Source organism: Ambystoma mexicanum, chromosome 4q, assembly GCF_040938575.1.
Source record: "Ambystoma mexicanum isolate Mex_15411 chromosome 4q, UKY_AmexF1_1, whole genome shotgun sequence".
NCBI lineage: Eukaryota > Metazoa > Chordata > Amphibia > Caudata > Ambystomatidae > Ambystoma > Ambystoma mexicanum.
In genome coordinates, this window is record NC_090928.1 from 1,203,027,584 (window position 1) to 1,203,048,787 (window position 21,204).

The following is a 21,204-nucleotide window of genomic DNA, read 5'->3' on the forward strand; positions in this document are numbered from 1 at the left end:
TCTAACAAAAAGCCAACCACAAGGCACAAGTCCCTGGAAGTTCCACAGAACCAGGGAGTGTGAAAAGTGTTTTTTTTTTTGTTTTTACTTATTGACATTAAAGTGGGGTGAAAGTCTGGTGGAAGTGACACAATTTTAGTCAAACAAAAGTTTTAAAAGATGACACTTCTTTCTGCTGATTTGCACACACTCAAAACTGATTTACGCCTGGTTCGACCCGGGGCAACTTCCTACAGGAGCAAGTAAATGTACTCACTCCATGTGGAGGTGGGCCATAATCGCCCTGTAGCTGCTACTCCTCCAGACACAGCCATTCTGAATATGCAAAGCGCATTTTGCATACGCAATGAGCAAGGCGCACATTATTTTTTTTTTAGTATGTGGCTACTCGGGAGCTACCCTTTTCACTTTGTGAATCAGGCGCACAGTAAGCATGTTGGGGTCCGCAGTTGAGCTTGTGGCCAGCAAAGTTGTTTGTGAATCAGGTCCAGAAATTGTAAAGTGCTATCAAAGGGAATCTACTATTCCCAAACACCGAACAAAAAGGGGGCCTGTGAGATGTCCATCAATTTGCCGGTGGGACAGCACAGTGAGTGGAGTGCTCGGCCCTGATATCTGCCTGCTGTGGCGGGTTTGAATCCCGGCAGGGTCAACTCAACCGTTCATCCTACCGAGGTTGATAAATTGAGTACCAGTCTGTTATTGTCAGCACTCTGAGACCTATCAGTGTGTAGCGCTATATAAGAAATACATTATTATTATTATTATTATTATGAATAGAGCCCACACTAGTAGACAATGATATGCTGAAACATGCTTGTTGTATAGAAAAGAGAACCACTCCCCCTGTTCCCTGAAACCTTCTGATTTCTGGCAGCTTGATATTTGCTGTGGAGTGTGTACAGACCTAAACCACAGTTAGCATAGGCTAAAGTGACAGGTGTGATGCTTGGTCATTCCTGAAATGTCATCCCAGCACACCCGCAGCACTCTTGGTACATTTCCTTCTCACCTCTTGACCAATATATTGGTTATGGCTCATCTAGGGGTAATCGCTCAGTTTTGCATAATTCAACCCAGCTGGGACGGGTATGCACATGGGTGGGTCCCCTATTTGCTGTGCCTGAAGACCCAAGCTACACCTCACTGATGACGCCCAATGAGGCAGCACCATGTCTGAGGATGTCTATGATCTCGTGCAGAAGGGATGTGACCTAGCAGTCTAAACTACACTTCCCACTATGTGGTGGGACCAGACATAATTCTCTTATGGTCTTTCCACTTCTGTAATGCCACGGCAAGCTGCACATCAATGTTGTGGAGAGTTGTCCACGGCAGGTTTATCTTCACTTAAAACTCTTCAGCCATCCAGCATTCAAAGTGAGCGGGAACGGTCGGGCTCGGTGTTCCACTACTTTTATTGTTTACTGTTTACATCTCCACTACTTTTGCAACCATTTCACCATTCCGGAACTGTTCTTTGTGAAGTCAAAGCACACTTCTCCAGTTCACCAACGGATATCAGTTACAGCTAAACTGAAATCTATTTCAACTAAATTGGCTGTCAACCAGCCGGACTGCAACCCTTGAATAATGTTGCTCTCGTCCTTCCTGCTTTGTCCCCCGTCGGAGTCCCAGTTCCACAACTTTTCTGGTACACTTCTATCACTGCAGCCAATGCTATTCCCTGATGCATGACTATGCAAGCCGCGCCCCAAAATATGGGTGGGAGAGGGTTGTGGGATTCAATGACAAGATGGCATCATCCTAATTGTTTAAAGACTTGTTTTTAGTCCTCCTTACCATTAGTCTGAGCGTTTTGAGGGAAGTTCATGAGAAGTTTGGTGAAGGGCTTCAAACCTCTCCCAATTCTTGTGCCATTCTGCTGTGAGCATGCCAGATTAGCCAGACGCAAATTGTCTGGCTAATCTGCCAGACACAAATGTGGGATCCCAAATATCACATTTGGTATCCCAAATGCCACGCATTCGCCTTCTACCTCAGTTTACTCTTAAGACTCTTTAGACAGCATTGGTCTCGCCAGACCAAGTTCCTCACACCTGGTGAAACAAAGGGGGAAGTGATTGTATTCCCCTTGTAATAATACTTATAATTATTATAAACATGTCTGTACTTGTATAGTGCTTTATACCGGATTCACACACCTCTAGGCACTGTAATAACATATGTTGTTACCCAATTGAATAGTACTCAATGTATAGACCGTTCAGGGATGAAGGGCGTGGTTGGTCCTATCACAGGATTTGAACTTGTAAAGTGTTGTCTGGCCCCATGTCTGCCCGAGAGCTAAACTCGCGAGCTATCCATCCTTGTACAATAAGAGGCTACCATACTTCACAGAAACGCTTAACCCCACCCTACAACCATACACACCCCCAAGAGTACTGCTTAGGAAAGATATTCCTATAGCATTTTATTTATTTATTTATTCGCATTTGTTTAGCGCACAGGCAGCCCATAGGGCATCGTGGCGCTTGTTACGGATATGAAAATGACTTGTTGTACATACATAGGAGTCATTACTTAGTTGCAAGAAAAGAGTACAGACATGAAAATGACTTGCTGTAAATACATTGAGGTCATTGCTTAGTTCCCTGAGAGGAGTAGTAGCTCCTAGAGAGGAAGGGAAGAGAATAGGAGGAGGGAGTAGATGACATGACGGGAGGGGAATTAGTTAAACAAGGTGGTTTTCAGCTTTTTTCAGAAAGCACTGATAGAGGTTTCAGCTCTGAGTGTGCTAGGTCATGCGTTCCATACCTTAGGGGCAATGTATGGGAAACCTATTCCACCTGCTCTAGCTCGTTTGATGCGTGGAACCCTAAGTTCGTTGGTGTGGCATTACCTAGTTGGTCTGGTGGAGTGAGATCTGACTAGCGTATCAGACAGGTAAGATGGTGCAGCCAGGTTGATGCATTTGTGTGCGGTAGTAAGTATTTTGAATGTAATGCGCTCTTTGACAGGTAGCCAGTGTGATGCCTTTCTAGCTTGTGCGATGTGGTCCCTTTTTGGTATATTGAGAGCTGCTCTTAGTGCATTATTCTGTGTTATTTGGAGTTTATTGAGATTGGAGTTGGGGGTGCCAGCCAGTAGCACATTACAATAATCTAGTTTGGCTCCAATGGTGGCTCTGGCAATAGAGAGGCAGTTATCTTTGGTTAGGAAGGGTTTGATGGCATTAACGAGCTTAGTGCTCAGAGCGGAGGCAGAAACGATGGAGTCGACTTGTTTGTCCATGGAAAGTGAGGCGTCAATGTTGACTCCTAGTGTTTTAACAGAAGGTAGGACTCGGATGGCACAATTGTCTATGCAGAATGTGGTGTAAAGTGGGTCGAGGTTCTTGAGAGTGAATTTTTGGCCAAGGATGTGAATTTCGGTCTTATCTCCGTTAAGACATAGGCCGTTTGTGGCCATCCATGCTTGGATGGTGGCGTATATATTCTGGAGGGTGGCTGCGTCCTGATGGTAGAGTCCTGTGAGCGGGAGGAGTACTTGGGTATCGTCTGTGTAGTTGGTGTATGAGATCCCAAGTGCGTCCAGTTTATCAAAGAGAGGTTTGGTAAAAAGATTATAAAGGGTAGGAGCCGTGCATGATCCCTGAGGGACTCCATACCTGATGGTGGTAGGCTCTGCATTAGCTATATTGGAGAACACTTTCATCACTCTTCCTTCGAGGAAGGAGGTGACCCAGTTTGTGGCCTGTTTGGAGAAATCTGTGGCCTGAGTGAGATGGTTCGTGAGGATGGCATGATCGACTAAATCAAATGCCGCTGAGAGGTCTAGGAGGAGCAGAAGGGCCGGCTTGCCTTTATCTAAAATTAGGGTAATTTGGTTCTTTAGATCTAATAAGGCAGTTTCAGTGCCATGACCTTTGCGGAGTCCGGACTGCCTCTTGCCTAGGATGGAGTTGTTTTCCAGGTAGGACTGTATCTGCATGTGTGCAGCTTTATCTAAGATTTTTAAAAGAAATGGAACCGTTGTAATGGGCTGGTAGTTGTTCGGTTGGGCAGGATCCAAGATTGGTTTCTTTAGAAGCGGGCGCACCCACGCCTCTTTAAGGCTGTCAGGGACTTTGCCCATCTTGAATGAGGCGTTAATGAATGCTGTGATGATCGGTGTGAGGGGTGCCGCACACTCTTTAATGATGTTGGGGGGGCATATATCGCCTTTGCATTGAGATGGTTTGAGCTGTTTGAGGATGTAGAGAGCATCTGATTCGGTGATTGGAGAAAAATTGAATTTGGAGGTGTGCTTGTTTTTAATGGTATTTTCGGCAAGGGTCTGTTGGGGGTGCAAAGCCTTGGAGTGTTCAGCTATTTTATTTTGAAGAAGGTCTATTTTATTTAACATCGCAGATTGGATGCTATTGCACCAGGCTTCATCCTTGACAATCTCATCTGTACCGATTGGGGGGACGGTGAGCTCTTTAAAGATGGTGAAAAGCTTTTTTGAGCATGCTACAAAGTTCTCCACACAACACAGAGCGTTCGGCGTTCCTCATTTGCTTTTATGGCAGTCAGGCATCCAATATGATTCTCACACTGCCCATCTCATATTTTACTACTTTACCCATTTCACCTGGTTGTGGACCTGCTTTCACTGTCCTCCAGTACCCTACCTCAGACTCAGGGATGGGTACCCCAAGTGTGGGCTCAACTACACACACACTACTGCACGCCCTGACATGGGGAGATCACTATGATGGTTGCGGGCGCAATATAAATGACATTGTACTTGCTTATTGCCATGCTTACAAGACCCTACAGCTTTCACAATGCATTGCATGACACAGTGCCGCAAGATATAAAAAACTATCCAAGTATTCAATAAATTCAGAAGCTGTGCCGTAACCTGGCTACTGAACAAAAACTAACCTTATCTCCTTTTGTAGCTTCCTGCACTGAAAATGCCTATATATACCTATATCGATCATAGCTGATTGCACCAAGACCAATGCCATGCATCCTATGCCCTAAGGACTATTATGTGTCAAGTAACCTCTGATTTTATGTATTATCCGGTATGACTTAAAGTAAGTTACTTCGGTACCTTCTAAAATTACTGTAACATGTATTAAGTGTCCTCTGTGTTCTTCTAAGAACTGTAACCTGTAACCATTATCTTATCCTCTAGCGCCCAGATACCTATGTGTCAGGGGCGCTATATAAATAAAATAAATAAACAAACAAACAAACCTTGCAGCCAGATTCACATGGAAGGGTAGTATGCTCTGCTAACAAGCTGTCCTGACGATGATTCAATCATTAGGTGTATGAAGGAGAATGGGTAATTGGTTGTTCTTCAACTGGCAGGTTATATGTCCCTCAGTGGAAGGAGTGGTGCTCCAGTTGAAGGGCATGTGTTAGTTTCATTGAAGAGTGTGCATAGGCACGCCTTGAACTACAACATGTCAATATCCAAATGTCAGGGAGTTGATCAGGTCAAACGTCACAGACTTCCTAAGAAATTCAAAGACATTTGCTTGGAGCTGATGTGACCTGACAACTATGTAAACAAACAGTGAAAAGTTCAGAGTCTCTTTTTGGCAGGGGGGGGGGAAGTTCTCTGGAGCTCAGGCACAATGAATTGATCAGTTTCAAGCCTGATTTAATGCAGGTGTCTGTTTAGCTGTTATAAACAACATGCGTTAACTATCCAGGCACAGATGTTGGATGTTTGCTTCAGAAGCAAATACAAGGCTTTAGAACACACGTGCATGTGTTGAGATTTGTCCTTGACCAACTGCAAAACCAAACACCTTTTGATTAGCCTTCAAACTAGAGGTGTGCAAAGTATATTGTTGGCTCATGTGTGTCAATTCAGAAAGAGTTGTATGTTCAGTGTATGTTGTGCCGAGTGCAAAAAAAGTTTAAATTGGCTGTGAGTCACAAATAGGACTGTCGTATGCCTGTTGTAGTGGTGAACTCGGTAGTGTAATTTGTACCAGCAAAATGTACGCTGGTGCTGTCTTAGTTCAGACAAAAAAAATGTACTCAGCAATTAACACATTTTTCTTCTCACAATAAAGTACATGTTTCCATTTCTTATTTCCACTTTCTACACATACTATTAATTTGTAAAGCAACATGTATCTTTCACAATTTTCTCAACACTTTCGCATCAAGAACATTGTGGTCTAAGTTAAGCAACAGGAGAGGATCTTTTTTTCTGAGAGTAGTATTTTTTGTGACTATCCTTTCACTTACAAATGTGTGGCTGTTCATTCACTTACAAACCCATTGACACGCCCACTGGAAACGATTGACTATTGCCTACATCAGTCACACGTGGGCAGTTTGCACCCTCCTCCTGGTGCAAATTGCACCAGATGCCGTGCATGCATACATGTGTTGGAGAAAATGACACCTTTACGTCTGGCAATGCTCTACTGTCCAGACACACATAAACACACACACACACACACACCCCACACAGGAATTCACACACTAGCAAACTCACAGTCAGACTCCTGTGTGACTTCCAGACTCATTCTCCAACTTATTTACATACATGTGGAATTTTGAATGAGTTCACGCTGTTACTTGTTCAGCTGTCTTCACTCTTACACTCAAGATTTTACTCACACAATCGTTTGCTCATGACATCAGGTGCACATTTTGACAACATATTCATTCACTGACCTATTCCTTTATCTACTAGTTCATTCACACTGGTTCATGCCTTTACCTGCTAAACCTTCGCTCAGACTCCTTCACAGACTCCTTTAAGCACCCACTCAGAGTTTAGCCCAAAGCAATGCTCATAAAAGAATCTGAGCCGTCTCCCTCAACAAAAGGAATCATGCTCGCTCCCTGGAAGGGGACTCTGGCCAGTCGGGATGCTCCCAACGCGAGCTGCATTGTATGGCACAAGCCTACATGCCGAGCAACTTGGGTGCTGCTGGTAAACGCCACCTTCTTCCTTTTCCATCCCTCCCCCTCACCTCTTAGTACCTGTGTAGTCCCCAACACGGGTGCTAAGAGTGTGTGTGTTTTTTTTATTTTTATAAAAAAAAGAATCTTAACTTTTCAGCCTGGCCTGGCGTTGCGCCGTGCTTCCCAGAGTCCATTTTGAATGTTGATGACGTCACAGTCATCAACATTGAAAACGGACTGTGAACCAGGGGACTGTGCCGGGCTGCGCAGAAAAGGTATGTTTCTTTTTAAAAAATAATATACAACATTAGCACTCATTTAGGTAACTACACAGGTGCTAATGGCGATATTTATCCAAGCTTGGGTGGCGGGATGTTACCGACAGGCTCGGCCCGCTGCCTCAGGTAATATCGCCTCAATATTGCATGAATCAGTTCAAAAACTTTCCAGTGTTTAGCATCAACCTGCCCACATCCAGTGGTAGAAATGTCCCAAACAAAGTAGTGGAACTGTGGTCTCGGCAGAGAAGAGGGTAGGTGGAAGCATAGTGCAGCATGTGACAAGGTGCTGCGGCCGGGGCATTGCACTAGTCTAAGTGACTAGTATCTAAGGCTCCTCTTACAAGTTTACACTGACACAGGGACATGATTGGACAAACCCTCCATGTAGAATGGTGAATATGGTCGTAAAAAGTAGAGGAATGGTAAACAGATACAAATAGAAGTAGTGGAACTCCGCTCCCGATTGTTCCCGCTCACTTCGATCACTGCGGCTACATCTCTCATTGTAACAGCCGTACCATTACTTTTATTGGGAGCATTGTTGTGGTAGCCTAGATAGCAAAAGCACAGGCTGACAGCGCAGTTGGAAAATAAATCAGCAGGCATAGTGCCACCTATACTATGTAGCACCCCAATATCCATGGCGTGCAATGCGACTGATGATAGGGACAGACCCTTCATCTCCTGCTTGCCACTAAGAGCAAAGGGGATGGAAATGTGAAGTGTTTAATGTCACACTAGTATTCACACCTCAATGTGAGCTGACCGGCTCAAACTAAAAGGGGGGGGGCAGGATTATAGTTGCACAGCTCAACATTCTCAACTCCTCCTGGCCTGACTATCTTAGAAGCCTTTCAATCACCCTCCCCACTTTTGGTCATCTATAGACTCTCTTTACTGGCTATCCTTCCCCAAAAAGGTCCAGTCTTCCTACATCAAGCAGTAGGCCCCCCACCAATGAGTCCCGTATTGCTCATCTGAAGGCTTCTTCTGCCGCTGACCCGTCCACTCCTGTACCAGCAAACCCTTGCAACTACCGTAAGACTCCAGGGGAGTGTGCCTTTTCCGTCAATGCCGCTAACCTCTGTCCAAAGACCACATGGGACATGAATGCTCTCCTGACCTTCCAGAAAGCCAGTGCGACCTGTCTTATCACTCTATAACCCTTCCTCTAATATGTAGCAATGACTGCACAACTCATATCTATTCATTATTAAGGCGGAGAGGTGCAAGTGTTCACCCCACCAAAAGTCTCATTCAGTTCAAGTAGGCAGTGAGAGGCAGCTGTTATCCTTAAATGAGTTGTGCTCCGGGACCCCCAACCGGCCCACAGAGTCAGGGTTTGCCCAGAAGCACTCTAAGACAAGATAGCAGCTCCCTTGAGATGGATGAGGGTGCAGATTTATACTCCAACACCAAATCAATAATGACTACTCGACGGTTTGGCAAAGGGAGTCTGTTAAATGACAAGTAGAAAAAACGGGGAGTCTCATGAATATCAGCGGATCATCTCTCTCTCTTCACAACTCCAACGAACTTCGTACAAAACATAACATTTATACTGAAAACTTGTCATCATTGACGTTTAACGCTTAAAAGTGGGCATGCAACTTATATTGGTTCAGGAAAGGTAACTTTAATATAGGTAGTATATCTGTATATGATAACGGAGTAAGGGGATTGGATAAACACTGTCAGGTGGGGCATCTAAGTTCTTCCTTCAAATGGCTACTGTAGACGTCACTAAAAGTATGAAGTCCTGTTGAGTCTACTAACTATAGGACCCTAGATGACTTGGTCTATTGTGATTGAGTTGGCACCAACCCCACTCATACTTTTCCACTTTGCTTAGCAGCATGCAGAATGGTCGGCCAGGTGCAGGGTGCCCCTTAGCTCCCCTGGCCTTCCTCCAATTATTTCACTGTGGTTGGCCTCGAGACTGCATATTCTGTCTGGAAAGGTTCTGATATCTTCGCCTGGCCTGGTGCCATGCGTAGGTGTGAAGGTCTCACTTCTCCTTGCTCGGCTGGTCAAGTGATTCAGACACCGTGAATTTGCCTCTTCTTTATGTAATTTGTGTATTTGATTTTTATTTCACCCACCACCTGCCTCCAGTTTCTTATCTTGGCCTTTTCGGAAGCAGGATATTCTGTTCTTAGCTTCAATTAATTGCAACTACTGTTCGTCTATTCTACTGATACGACCTCGGCTTTTCCTGGCACAAGTTGCCTCTGCTGAGTTTAATTTCTGCCGCTTATTCTCGATTTTGCTAAATATGAAGCTCTTCTCGTGTGGCCTTTAGTAACCTTTGGTTAATTCTGCTTCTTGTGCAAAGTGGGTGTATACTTATATAACGTGCTTCCTTTGAGGTAGATATGTATAGGTGGTGTTTGCCGCACTATCTTTCTACAAAGCATAGCAAGCTTCACACTTTTCTTCACTTTCTTGCGGTTCCAAGCATATGTACATGCATAAACTGGTCGAATATCTTCATCATGCACATGGCTTGAGCTTCTTTCATTTGACACCGTCCTTTCACTTTAGGTTCACGATATCCCTAACCCATGGCATTTTCGTCTCTTTATGTCATTCTCTGGTCATCATATCTTCTGTATATGAGTCAGTCCCGATCCTCGTGACGTCACATTTGTTTTCCATTAAGACCTTTTTGGTTTCTTCAGAGACTGTACTTAGATGATCTTCATTTCGTTTCATTTGTTGATATGGTTTTCTCAATGGGTATCTTACTGTCCATGGTTTCCTTGGTATCGGTACTTCAATAGACATTGTTCTTCTGATGGGTACTGGAAAGAGCCCCACTGCGGCTCTCTGCTGGTTCATTTGCTCATCATACATCACATATTTCGGTGTGACCGTTCCTGGTACTTCAAAATGGACGGTTGGAGTGCGGGCTGCATTTGGGACCTCCTCTACAGAGTGAAATCTATAGCACAAAAATATATACATATATATAATTGTTTTCATTAATTGTTTTTGGTTTATATTAAACCTTTACAATTTCATACAGACAGAATAATCAATAATATCTCAGGGGCACCGCGTTTGTCATGGAAGCAAGACAATGGCGCGCAACACAGGTTTGAATCCCAATCCTGCGCTTAGAAATCTATCTTAGGTATAGAGCGCATTATAAGAGAACAATTATAATTATTGTAATTATTTTATTTAAAAAATATAAAGATTATTAAAATTCCTCTAGATTTCTATCTAAAAAGAACAGATTAAGAATAATTTAATACCATAAATATCATTATTATACATATGGTCAAATTACTAAACAGTGATTATAAAATCATGATAAACCCCACATTTTGAAAAAGGGCACTATTGCTAAAGACAAGAAAACAGATCGACACCCCCCACATAAATGACCAAAGAATTTCTCCATCCATGGCAGACAAAGTATGTTCAAATTTTCTGAACAAATGCTATGATATGATAGGGTATTTATAACACACACCAAGAGGTTGCTAAGTGCGGACCCAGGGATCGAAGCTGGGTTGCTCCGTGTTGCATTGCTTCCAAGGCGAGCACGTTGCCGCTGAGCTATCCTCCCGAGACGACATATAAATCGGTTGCGTGATCAAGCCCGGGCAGGAGATCAGAAGATGTGTTAGATCCTCCATAATGGTTAGTATTTTACCGGATCTACAGAATTCCATGCTGTTTCGTAAACCCCTTTGTAGACAGACCATTTCATTGCTGTTAATGGCATTCATGCGGAATCTCACATACATATTTCGAGCATCATGATCAGGAAATCTCCGCACATACAATTCCTCCTCGCCATATCTTTTGTGTGCCAGAATTTGGAACAGCGGAGAGGAAAGTTAGGTTTGAAACCTTGATGTATTTTGAGCGTATCATTGTGTGGCGTGCAGTACTAGGGGTCTGACGCTAAGAGGTCACGCTTGCCTTCTATTATAAGATGCTAGACTGATTGATAAAGCTAGGGCGCGCAGGCTTCGCCTCCCTTGGGCTTGCCTCAGACAGGGGGAGGCAGCTAACACAGCCAGTGGTTTTCCCAGACAGGAGCTTTGGTTTTGTTTTCATTGCTGCTAATGGGGCAGTAAGTGCTTCATTTACTGCACATCTCCCTACTGCTCAGCTGCTTGAAAGATTGATGAATTAATTCTCACTTGACATTAAGGATTTGGATATGATTGAGTGGGCTGTGTTGCTTTTGTCCCTTGGTTTCTTGCAGGTGTGAGTGATTATTGCTTGGCTGCTGCCGAATCCTTTTTGATTAAACCAAATTGCAGCATCTTGTGCTTCATAGAAGCCAAAGGGCTGGAACGCATAGCCGCGTTCCCACCAGACGCACCGAGTGCCAATAATCATGGGAACACTCATTTGGGCGATGGAGGAGAAGTCATGGAAATGATCAGTGTGTACATGTATAAATAATGTTTTTCCCTTCCAAGAATGTATGCACTATAGCAACACACTTAGTGTAAAGACAACATGTACTCACATTTCCTTCAGCAAATGTGATATCGGATGTTTTTCCAGTGAAGGATCTGCCTGCAGTTTGAAATGCATTGCAGTTCTGGCAAAGACTAAACCAGAATCTGGCCTAGCATCATTCCCTCTGAAAATGTGCTTAACCGTACAACTGAACCTTTGCCTTATCACGGACCACTCTGTAACATGGTCGCCCATACGTTTCACTGTACTGTACCATCCTCTCTTGTATGTGCAACTTTCTGTAACGTATGCTTTGCCTATGTCTAAGCGCCCGGTTACCCTAGGGTTGGGCTGCGCTATACAAATAAACAAACTAAACTAAACCACACCTACTCATACTGTTTGGCTGCTATTGCCATTGAGTGAAGGGTGTGCACTTCCCACTTGAACCCTCATGCCCCTGACATCAGACAGGCTTAACATGGATGTAAGAGATTGGCTCCCATCCTGTTCTACTAAGCTTTGGACTACTAATATGTTATTGTTTTGGGGACCAAAATGCTGCCCAAACATCACCTCAGTGACACCAATTTCATTTCGGTGTGAAGATTGATTAGGTACAAATCTACTAAGACAAATGACATGGATCCATACATGGGTGATTCACAATAGAACTTAATAACCTTGTGGTCCTGATGAAAGTCCACAATATTATTCTGCTGGACTGAAACATGTTAATATTCTTGGCTGTCTGGGTGTAAGCAGCACGTGCATTTTACTGTTCAGTGTTAACAAGTTATTCATCCTTACTACAGTACTTTTGCTGCACATCGTATGAGGGTGACATTGTTTGAAGAAAGAGGGGGTTTCACTTGCTATTAATCTTTTTAGTGAAGAGGGCCGTCGAGAAACATGCACAAAGACAAACATACACATGGACACACACTGAGGCCCAAGGACACAAGTGTATGGACTGAGGCAGGAACCTAGACACAGGCACACACGCAGACACACACGTAAATGTGGCCACAATTATTACAACTGTATGCATGCATATTGTCTTTTGGTTTGGCTAGACAAGGAAAGACAAAAATGAAAATAAAACATGAAGAACAGGAAAATATATTGATTGCAAAATAATACAGATTCATTGCAAGACCAAGATTTAAATAAAATTAGTCTTGCAATCTTGGCCACGTAGAACCAGGGATTTAAGCCCAAGAAAGATGCAAAGAAACCAAAACACATCGTCCCAATATAATTTGAGGTCCTGGAAAATTAGTGGTGCAAGTCTTTTCTATAGTGGAATTGTGATAAACATTGTTTCATGGCACAAAGATATACAAGGGGTGGCAAAGTCTTCTATGTGCTGTTCATCATCATCAAACATGTTTATTGGACTGTAAGACTCACAACCATAAAACACACAATATTCTCAGAATATCCTCCTGTCATAAATATTAGGGTAATAAATGAGGGTGGACCTAGCATTGGGAAGCAATGCAGCACTTTACAAGTTATAGGGTGAAAGACAGAGTGCACCAAGCAGACATACACGGGAGCGGGGAGCTAACAACAAGGGGAATGGGACGGTGGGCCATTTGGCAGCAAGGGATCTACAAGACACCAGGGGATGAAACATGGGGGAGCAGATCACCCGGTCTTAAGTTAGGTGTGGAGTGGACGGTATGTTGAACGAGGTGTTCCACAGCAACCCTTCCTATTGGTAACATGACCAGCGATCAGGGGTCTCTAACCTTTGCCTATCCAGATGTTTTGAACTACAATACCCATCAGCCCTAGCCAGCTTAGTCAATAATGAGAGGTCATTGAAGTTGTAGTGCAAAGCAACTGGAGAGCCGTAGATTGCAGATCCCTTGGCTATAATATCCGTAGAAGTGAGTCAGAAGTCGAGGTTTCCAAACAGCAGTGCCGTAAGTACCAAACCAAAAGTAATGACCGACAAACACTCTATTACAAAAATACGCTTTCTGCGAAACACAATCAAAACAACTAAAAAAAACCACACATCCAAAGAATACACAGAAAAATAAAGGGATATATATATATATATATATATATATATATATATATATATATATATATAGAGAGAGAGAGAGAGAGAGAGAGAGAGAGAGAGAGAGAGAGAGAGAGAGAGATTATCCCTAACAATAGTGAAACCAGGAATGTAGCTGTCTGCAGTATTGAGAAATGTCCGGCTTTGGTTGATTAAGCTATGTACAAAATAGCACTGCTCTGTAAATCTGTAAGACAACAGCAATTTTCCGGAGCAAACTGATCGTATTTGAGCTAATTTACATACCCACAATGCCTTGTTGATGTGGCTCTGAACTGCAGGTGTACTTCCAGTAATGGTTACTAGGTGGCATTGTGGCATGTGTGACTTGGCTCAAATGGAACACTGCACTTTCACATTTCAGGTGGAAGTGTTTTTTGTCAAGCCTTTTAAAACCCACCATTTATGTTGCATTTATCCTATCAAAGGTAACAACAATATTATGAATAAGGATATCACATATATATATTCTTTCAAAGTGCTGTAGAGGAGCAGGTGCATGCCTCTACAGGAAACCCCGCGCCCCCTCCTCCCATATGTTGGAGACCTGAGATTGTGCCGTGTTTGACACCAGCAGTTGTACCAATACCGCAGCGTGTGTTCGAAAGAAGATACCCATTAAGACAACCCTACCGAATGTATCCCTGAAATGATGACAATCTAAGGAAGGAACTCGATGAAGAAATATGAAAAAGAGCAAGGAAAGAGGTTAGTGACGTCATAAGAAACATATACGACGTACCGAGATACTGGCTAAAGAGGATGTATGGATCCTACAGAAATTAATGACGAAGTAAAGAATCAAGTGAACTTTTAAATACGAAGAAAATTACACATGCACAAAGTGCTGCAGAGAATCAACTGTTGCATAATTGTACAGACACTGAAATGCAAGTAGACTAAGTCATCATAGAAGCTGGCTATATGTAGTGAATAGAATTCAGGCAAAGCTGCCATTGTATAGAAGCTGGGCATCGGTATCATGAATTTAGTAAGCCAGAACCCATGAAGAGAGAAGGGAAAAACTGTGCTGCAGCTAGAATAAGTAGAATAGTGCAGCTCCATGGCCATGGTCAGCTATCTATTCTGGAAAGGAGCGAATGTGCGAAGGATGAATCATCCCTTGTTAAGGTGCAAAGAAAGAACACCAAGAGTGCCAAGGTTTATTCATTTAGAGCATTTCAAACCTGCAAAATTTACCAAATCTGGTCTCCAGACATGCGGGCCAAGAATGAAAATAGAGTTCGAACTTGGAGTCCCAGAACACGATAGTGAGTGCTCGCACTCCCATGTATTATAAAGACAAGGATACTTTGCAAGGGCAAGTGCAAAGACAATCTTCATGGGAGAAGGCATGGGTGATGAGAGATGCTGGGCTAATTGGGTGGTGAGATAGTGTCATGCGCCGTCTCCTTGCACCTTGGCCAGGGCTTATGTGCTGCAAAGTGATCCAAATGTTACAGACCTGGCACAAGCGTTTGAACCAGTCATAGGAGTTTATATATTGAAGGGCCTTATAGTTTGAAAATGAATGAGAAACTGTGTATCTAATGTTTCTGAAGATGACGTGTTTTAGGGGTAGGCATATGTTGTCCACTTGATGGTGGACAGCCAATCACAATCCTAGTTCCTATAGAATGTGTACTTAGATGTTCCCCTTAGCCAATCCCGACCCTTGATAGGTGTTTCATTATTTGCCACGTAGTATGACGTCACCTCTGATGCATTTTTGATATAAAATCTATTATATGTGTAAAAATCGCTGAGAGAACCTGAGTGTACGTCCGTTGATGTTCGTTGAAAACTCCCTGTTTTAGATAATTGTTAATAAAACAGTACTTTGCCATATTCCTAAATTGGTTTGGTTATTTGGACTTGGTGTTATTCGGTGCGATCCCATCCATTACATGCACGTTCCTAAAGGGCCCTGAGCTCACAGCCACTACTTAATGTGTGATATAGAGGCATCATAATTGTGGCATTATACTGAAGGGGAAAATAGGCAACGTTATGGTAAAAGGAAAAAGCACAAAATGGTTAGTTTGAAATGTCTAACTAACTAAATAGGTTTTTGTATAGCGCAACTCTCACCCAACGGTCTCAGGTAGGAAAATGAGACTTAGGCAGCTTCCAGATTCCATCGTAAAACCCAGGGTTCAGGGTACCCAGAATGCCAGAAAATCCATTCCACAGGTTCACTACCTTAGCCTTTGTGAGAAGGCTCTACAGAGTCTGACAGTTCTTCGAGGTGATTCTTACAGGTTCGAGCCACAGTTTGGAGAGGACGAGCTGGCTCAATGGGTGTCAAGCACCATGGAGTGTAGCAGGAAATGGAGATTGCCCAATGGCAGGATGGACTTTGGGTGCCTAGTTCATGTCAGCATGGTTCCGGGGTCTCGATGGGCTTTTCTTCCCAGCGTCATGATGCCTTCGGGCGACCGTGCGCTATATAAGAAGTGTTACCCTAACATAACATTCTCTAAAATCTCTAGACCCACTTTAAATTTTAAAGGATTTGACATGTAGAATGATTTACCCTAGCTGAAGAACTGAATCCATACACAAAAGGTCCAAGAAAACTATACAATAAGGTTCATAGGGATTTTTTCGACAGGCAAAGTTTCTACATACAAATGTTTTCTTTTTAAAAAAAGCTTTTTTTTCTATACAAAACTAAAATAAAACCTGTAACATGAAAAAAATGCATGCAAAATTATTTTTTCCGCAACTTTGTATTCAAAACTTTTGTATGTAGAAACTATTATTTCGAAAATATAACTGGATATGATAAAATAAGCCTTCTTCAGGCCAGCATTCCCAGTAAAGTGACCCACTGTTGCTTACCCCAGGGCACCCTGATGATCCACCTAGATTCCACTGCTTGCTAGGACTCCCCGCTAGATCTCTAAGCATGTATTTAACAGCGGGTTGCTACGTGACTATGTACTTATCTCTTGAATAAATAGTGAACACAGACTGTCACTTAAAGGGATGGCTTTGGGTATCCCCATGCCTTAGTTCCAAATCATCGTACAGTATGTCGCCCCTGTAATGTGCCTGTCCACTTATGTTTCAATTAATGAACGTGATTCTGATAGCTGTGTTCCAAAAAGTATTCTATTAGTTCAATAGCCCCTATGTTGACACGTGTTTCGACATCATTCGGCCTCTTCTAGCCAAGGCTTATTGTTAATTTAGCTTCCACGTCTTCACCAAGAATTCTATATCCGGGTTAACAACCCCTCTTCTCCCTTATGGTGCCCCCTTGTGACTGAAGGGCACTCTTCCAACGGCGTCCCGTGTGCTTATTTGTCTGTGGAACGCCGTTGGAAGAGTGGCCTAGAGTAATGAGGGGGCACCAGAAGGGAGTAGATCTCTAAGCAGTCCACATTTATCCCCACAGCTCTATTCACGCTTTGATGTTAACTTTATTTATTTGATATGATTTCAAATGGGGGCATATGCTTCTCTGTACTGTACCATAATTGATGGTACTACGCTGCTAGCCCCTTCACTGTGGGCACTTTAAAATGGCATTATAGAACATGAATAAATAAATATATTAATAAACACGACGCGGAAGGTTCAGTCCAGGAGCCTCGTTGTGGGAAGAAGCTCAAACTGTTTCATTCATCGAGGGGACAACTTTAAACAGGACGTCTGTACTGGCTTTTGGATGGTTTCGGCGAGCACAGTGGTGGCTCAAATCAAAGAAGGAGGCCCTGTGTGGCACTTTAGTTGGTTTCATTTGAGGTTCAAATGTGTCACTGTATCTGTAAACTGGCTATAAGTCTATTTTAGGTTTGCTGAACAAGATTTTGTAACCTGTCTATATCACAAATGTTCAATCCAACACATGTTTCGCAGCCTCAGAGAAGTGCTTCATCAGAACCTGCGAATATAGTAAACCACTGGTTTTGACAGCCAGTGCCTTGTTCTAGAACACGTGCAAAATCAGCCGCTGGACTCAGAATACTTCAGTCATGGAGTGTTTCCACCTGGGTGCTGAAAGACTCCATGTTGTAATGCATCCACAGTGTGGGTGTTTTTGCACCGGGATTGTCTGCATGAAGATGTAAGTGAAAGCCAGCCATGGAAAACAGCTATAGATTTCCTTAAGTGGCCAGAAAAAAAACCTAAGTTACCAGCTTTGAATGTAGTTGTCCTTTGGAGGTGAGAGTTATCATATTTTAGCAGGCCAGGGCCAGAGTTTCTATCCTGCCACCCACTGTTGCCTATTTTTTTAAAATTGTTATTATGATTATAATTATTATTACTATTATTATTATTATTATGTAGCATTTGTGGCCGGATCCATGCCGGGTTTGCGAGATACTTCTCATTAAAATTCATGAGATACTTTTGCATACAATGATTCTAAATATATGCTAATGTTTCCTCGTAAATATTAATGAGGGATATCCTGAAGCCCCGTCAGGATTCCAGCCCTTGAGGCCCAGAGTTGGACAACCCTACCATAGCACTTCAGGATAAACTCCTTCAGTTTCTAAACCACTTGACCGTGAATCGAATCTACGTTGCAGGATATTGTCCTTTTCCCAAGGCGAGCATGTTGCACCTGACCTGTCCTACTGGAGCAGTCTTTCTGTTGGACAATGAATGGGGCTGCATTACACAAACCCTGACCTAGCGCAAGTGCAATTCCCCATGCCATTAGTCTGAAAAGATATTCATCCAATGCATTTTTGCACCAGGGCAATGTTTGCCCTAGTGCTGATATCGTGACCGCATGGAAAGAATACAATTTCTGCCCTAAAGCAATTTTTACCCTAACTCTAATCCCGTGCAAAACTGCAGACTGAGGAGGATAGCTCACGGGCAATGTGCTCTCCTTGGAAGCTAAACAACGCACAGCAACACTGGTTCAATCCCTGGGTCTCTGCTTAGAAACCTCTGGGTATTAAGCGCGTTATAAATAACCAATCATATTGCATCGTTGTAAAATTCTTTAATGAGGGCACTAATGTTTTTGGAAGAGTAACTTGTAGGCCATTGCTTTGTTTGGATTTTTCCAGTTGATGAGCAGCACCTGCATGTGCTTTACTCAGAGACGCTCTGCTTGACCCTTTCCCTGTCTTTCTCTCCACTTTCACCAACTGCAGTCCCTCCAGTGCTTGAGCCCACCTTCCAGGACATCCGACAGGGCCTGGGCCGCAGTGTGACCATGAGATGTACCATGCTGAAGGGGACCCCCATGAAAGTGGCCACGGCCGTCTGGAGGTTCAAGGGGAACCTGATGACCATCCCGCCGGTGGAGCAACAGGACTACTCAGAAATCCGGATAGACAGCCTAAGCCGGGAGACCAGTGGGAAGTATGAGTGCACCATATCCAACGATGTTGGATCTTCGGACTGCGTCTTCCAGGTTTCTGGTGAGTTGATGTCCCTACTGTCGATACTGAGCCATATGAGAATGGCGGCCCCATCTCATGGCCTCATGTCCACTCAGGCTGCCTACATCACAGCTTCCTCTCCTGCAACACTTAAGCATCAGCAAAGAGCCTGCCACGTCCCCTTGAAACAGGAAGGTTCAGGGGTGCAGACAGGGTAGGGCCTGAGCGGACCAGGCCCACCCGAAATCTATAAACGCCGACTCAGCAGCGCTGCGTGGGCATTTACAGATGTCAATGTCACTGCGGTGGGCATTTACAGATGTCAAGGTCACTGCGGTGGGCCCACCTACATTAGCTTCAGACCCCACTTGTAAGACAATCCTGGCTACGCCTCTGGGAAGGTTCCATTATTTGTGTGGGGGTCTTCTCTGTGCAAATGAGAGAATCGTTGGTTGGCTTTGCGCAGGGACTGTCTTACATGGAGTGCAAGTCACAGTCGGCGCCCTGGCAGGGGTGGGCTGGGGATCTGGCCCCCTTCCAAAGGCTCTGGGGATTCCTGGCAGAGACTTGGCTAGCATTCTGATGGCCGCCCTGGATTGCATCAGATTACATCTGGCACACTATCGCTGAGATGTGGAGCACTGCCCCTCTGTGAAATAACACCTGCAGAAGGGAGGGCAGGTGGCAACGGGTGCCCAGTGGCACATGGCGTCAACATAGAAGGGGTTGCCTGGTGTGTATCCTGCCACAACATTGTTACATATTTTTATAAAGAAGAAGATTGCAGAGTGTGCACTGTCTCTATGTATTTTAATGTGTGCCACTTCTACCACACGTGTGAACCTCACCCAAAAGAGAACAGCTGTACTAAAGGTACATTTCACATTCCATAAATAACTTGCAGTATGTTACCGTTACATCAGCCTGCGTGGTTACCAAAGTGCTCTAAACACACTCAGGCTCTGTCATTCATTTCTCATGCACTCAGAAGGCTTGCACACCCAAAGTGCATGCACACAAGACACACAACAAACAACACGTAGAATGACTTTCTTACCTAGACAACAGGCAATGCCTTCTAAATGAAACTTGGTCGTGTTGTGACTGGCAGAGTGGATGCCTGCACTCATCAACTGAGTGCGGAATGATGATGAATGATGATTTATAATCCTAATAATAATAAAAATCATACCAATAATAATAATTAGAAAAGCAATAGTACAGATTGCAATTGTTAACATTATTAAAGATAATAATAATAATAATAATAATAATAATAATAATAATAATAATAATAATAATAATGTTATATTTTTATATAGCGGTGCATCTAGTGTTTTAATAATGGCCTATTACTACCCATTTTAATGATACTCAAATACAGACCTTGGGCATATTAAGGGCTGAGTCAACCTTGCCTGCGTTTGAATCTTTGACTGCAGTTCGCACATTGATCACTGATGCGAGACCTCAGCTCACTGAGCTATTTTACTGGAACAATACAGCGAGCGCTGGCAGCCTGCAAGCTCCTGTTCAACCGAGCTGCAAAAAAATAAATGTTTCATAAATGGTGAAGTTTCTATGAATTTAAGCGGGGTGTTTCATATCTAAACATGTAAGAATGCAGTCATGTTTACAGACAATGTAGCAGGTCATCACTGCTGGAAGGAAGTCCGCACCTCTTCCGCTGTTATTTCTGACAGTGCACCCAGTTCACTGCTGGGTGAGGTGGTACTTCTTTCTCTCCAGATATTCCAGAACTGCCACCTATGCCACTGATAAGCATGACATGTATTTTATTATGTATTTGTAGCGGTTCCCACCTTCATTGTAAAAGTGGAAATGGATAATGTACAGCACTAACCCACACACTACTGTACATTGTTGGATGCACAGAAGGGTCAATTCTGACCCCCCTTTTTTTTACATTATTTAGGTAGGCTGGTGGGGGGGGGGCATCCGAGATGCCCACCTTTTCACTCCTTTTCTATGACCCATTCTCCACATTGGTTACCTGATGTGCTTTCCTTAGAGTAGAAGACAATACATCAGGGCCAATTCAACGACACACGAGAACTCCGCCCTTGTCTGCCAGAATATATAAACCAACACAAGTCATCTCCAACCTTCAACCACTAAAGCCAAACACCTCTCACCATAACGCAACCGTC

At 43.5% G+C, this 21,204-nt stretch overlaps 1 protein-coding gene across 2 annotated transcripts in view; it reads left to right on the forward strand.

Annotated features, from left to right (window-relative positions):
• MDGA1 (MAM domain containing glycosylphosphatidylinositol anchor 1) overlaps positions 1–21,204 on the forward strand; it is a 1,353,685-nt gene that overhangs the window by 731,198 nt on the left and 601,283 nt on the right. For both annotated transcript variants that reach the window (XM_069608760.1, XM_069608761.1), the window contains exon 9: positions 18,803–19,072. In XM_069608760.1, the coding sequence (XP_069464861.1) occupies positions 18,803–19,072 (270 nt within the window). The remainder of the gene's footprint in view (positions 1–18,802; positions 19,073–21,204) is intronic.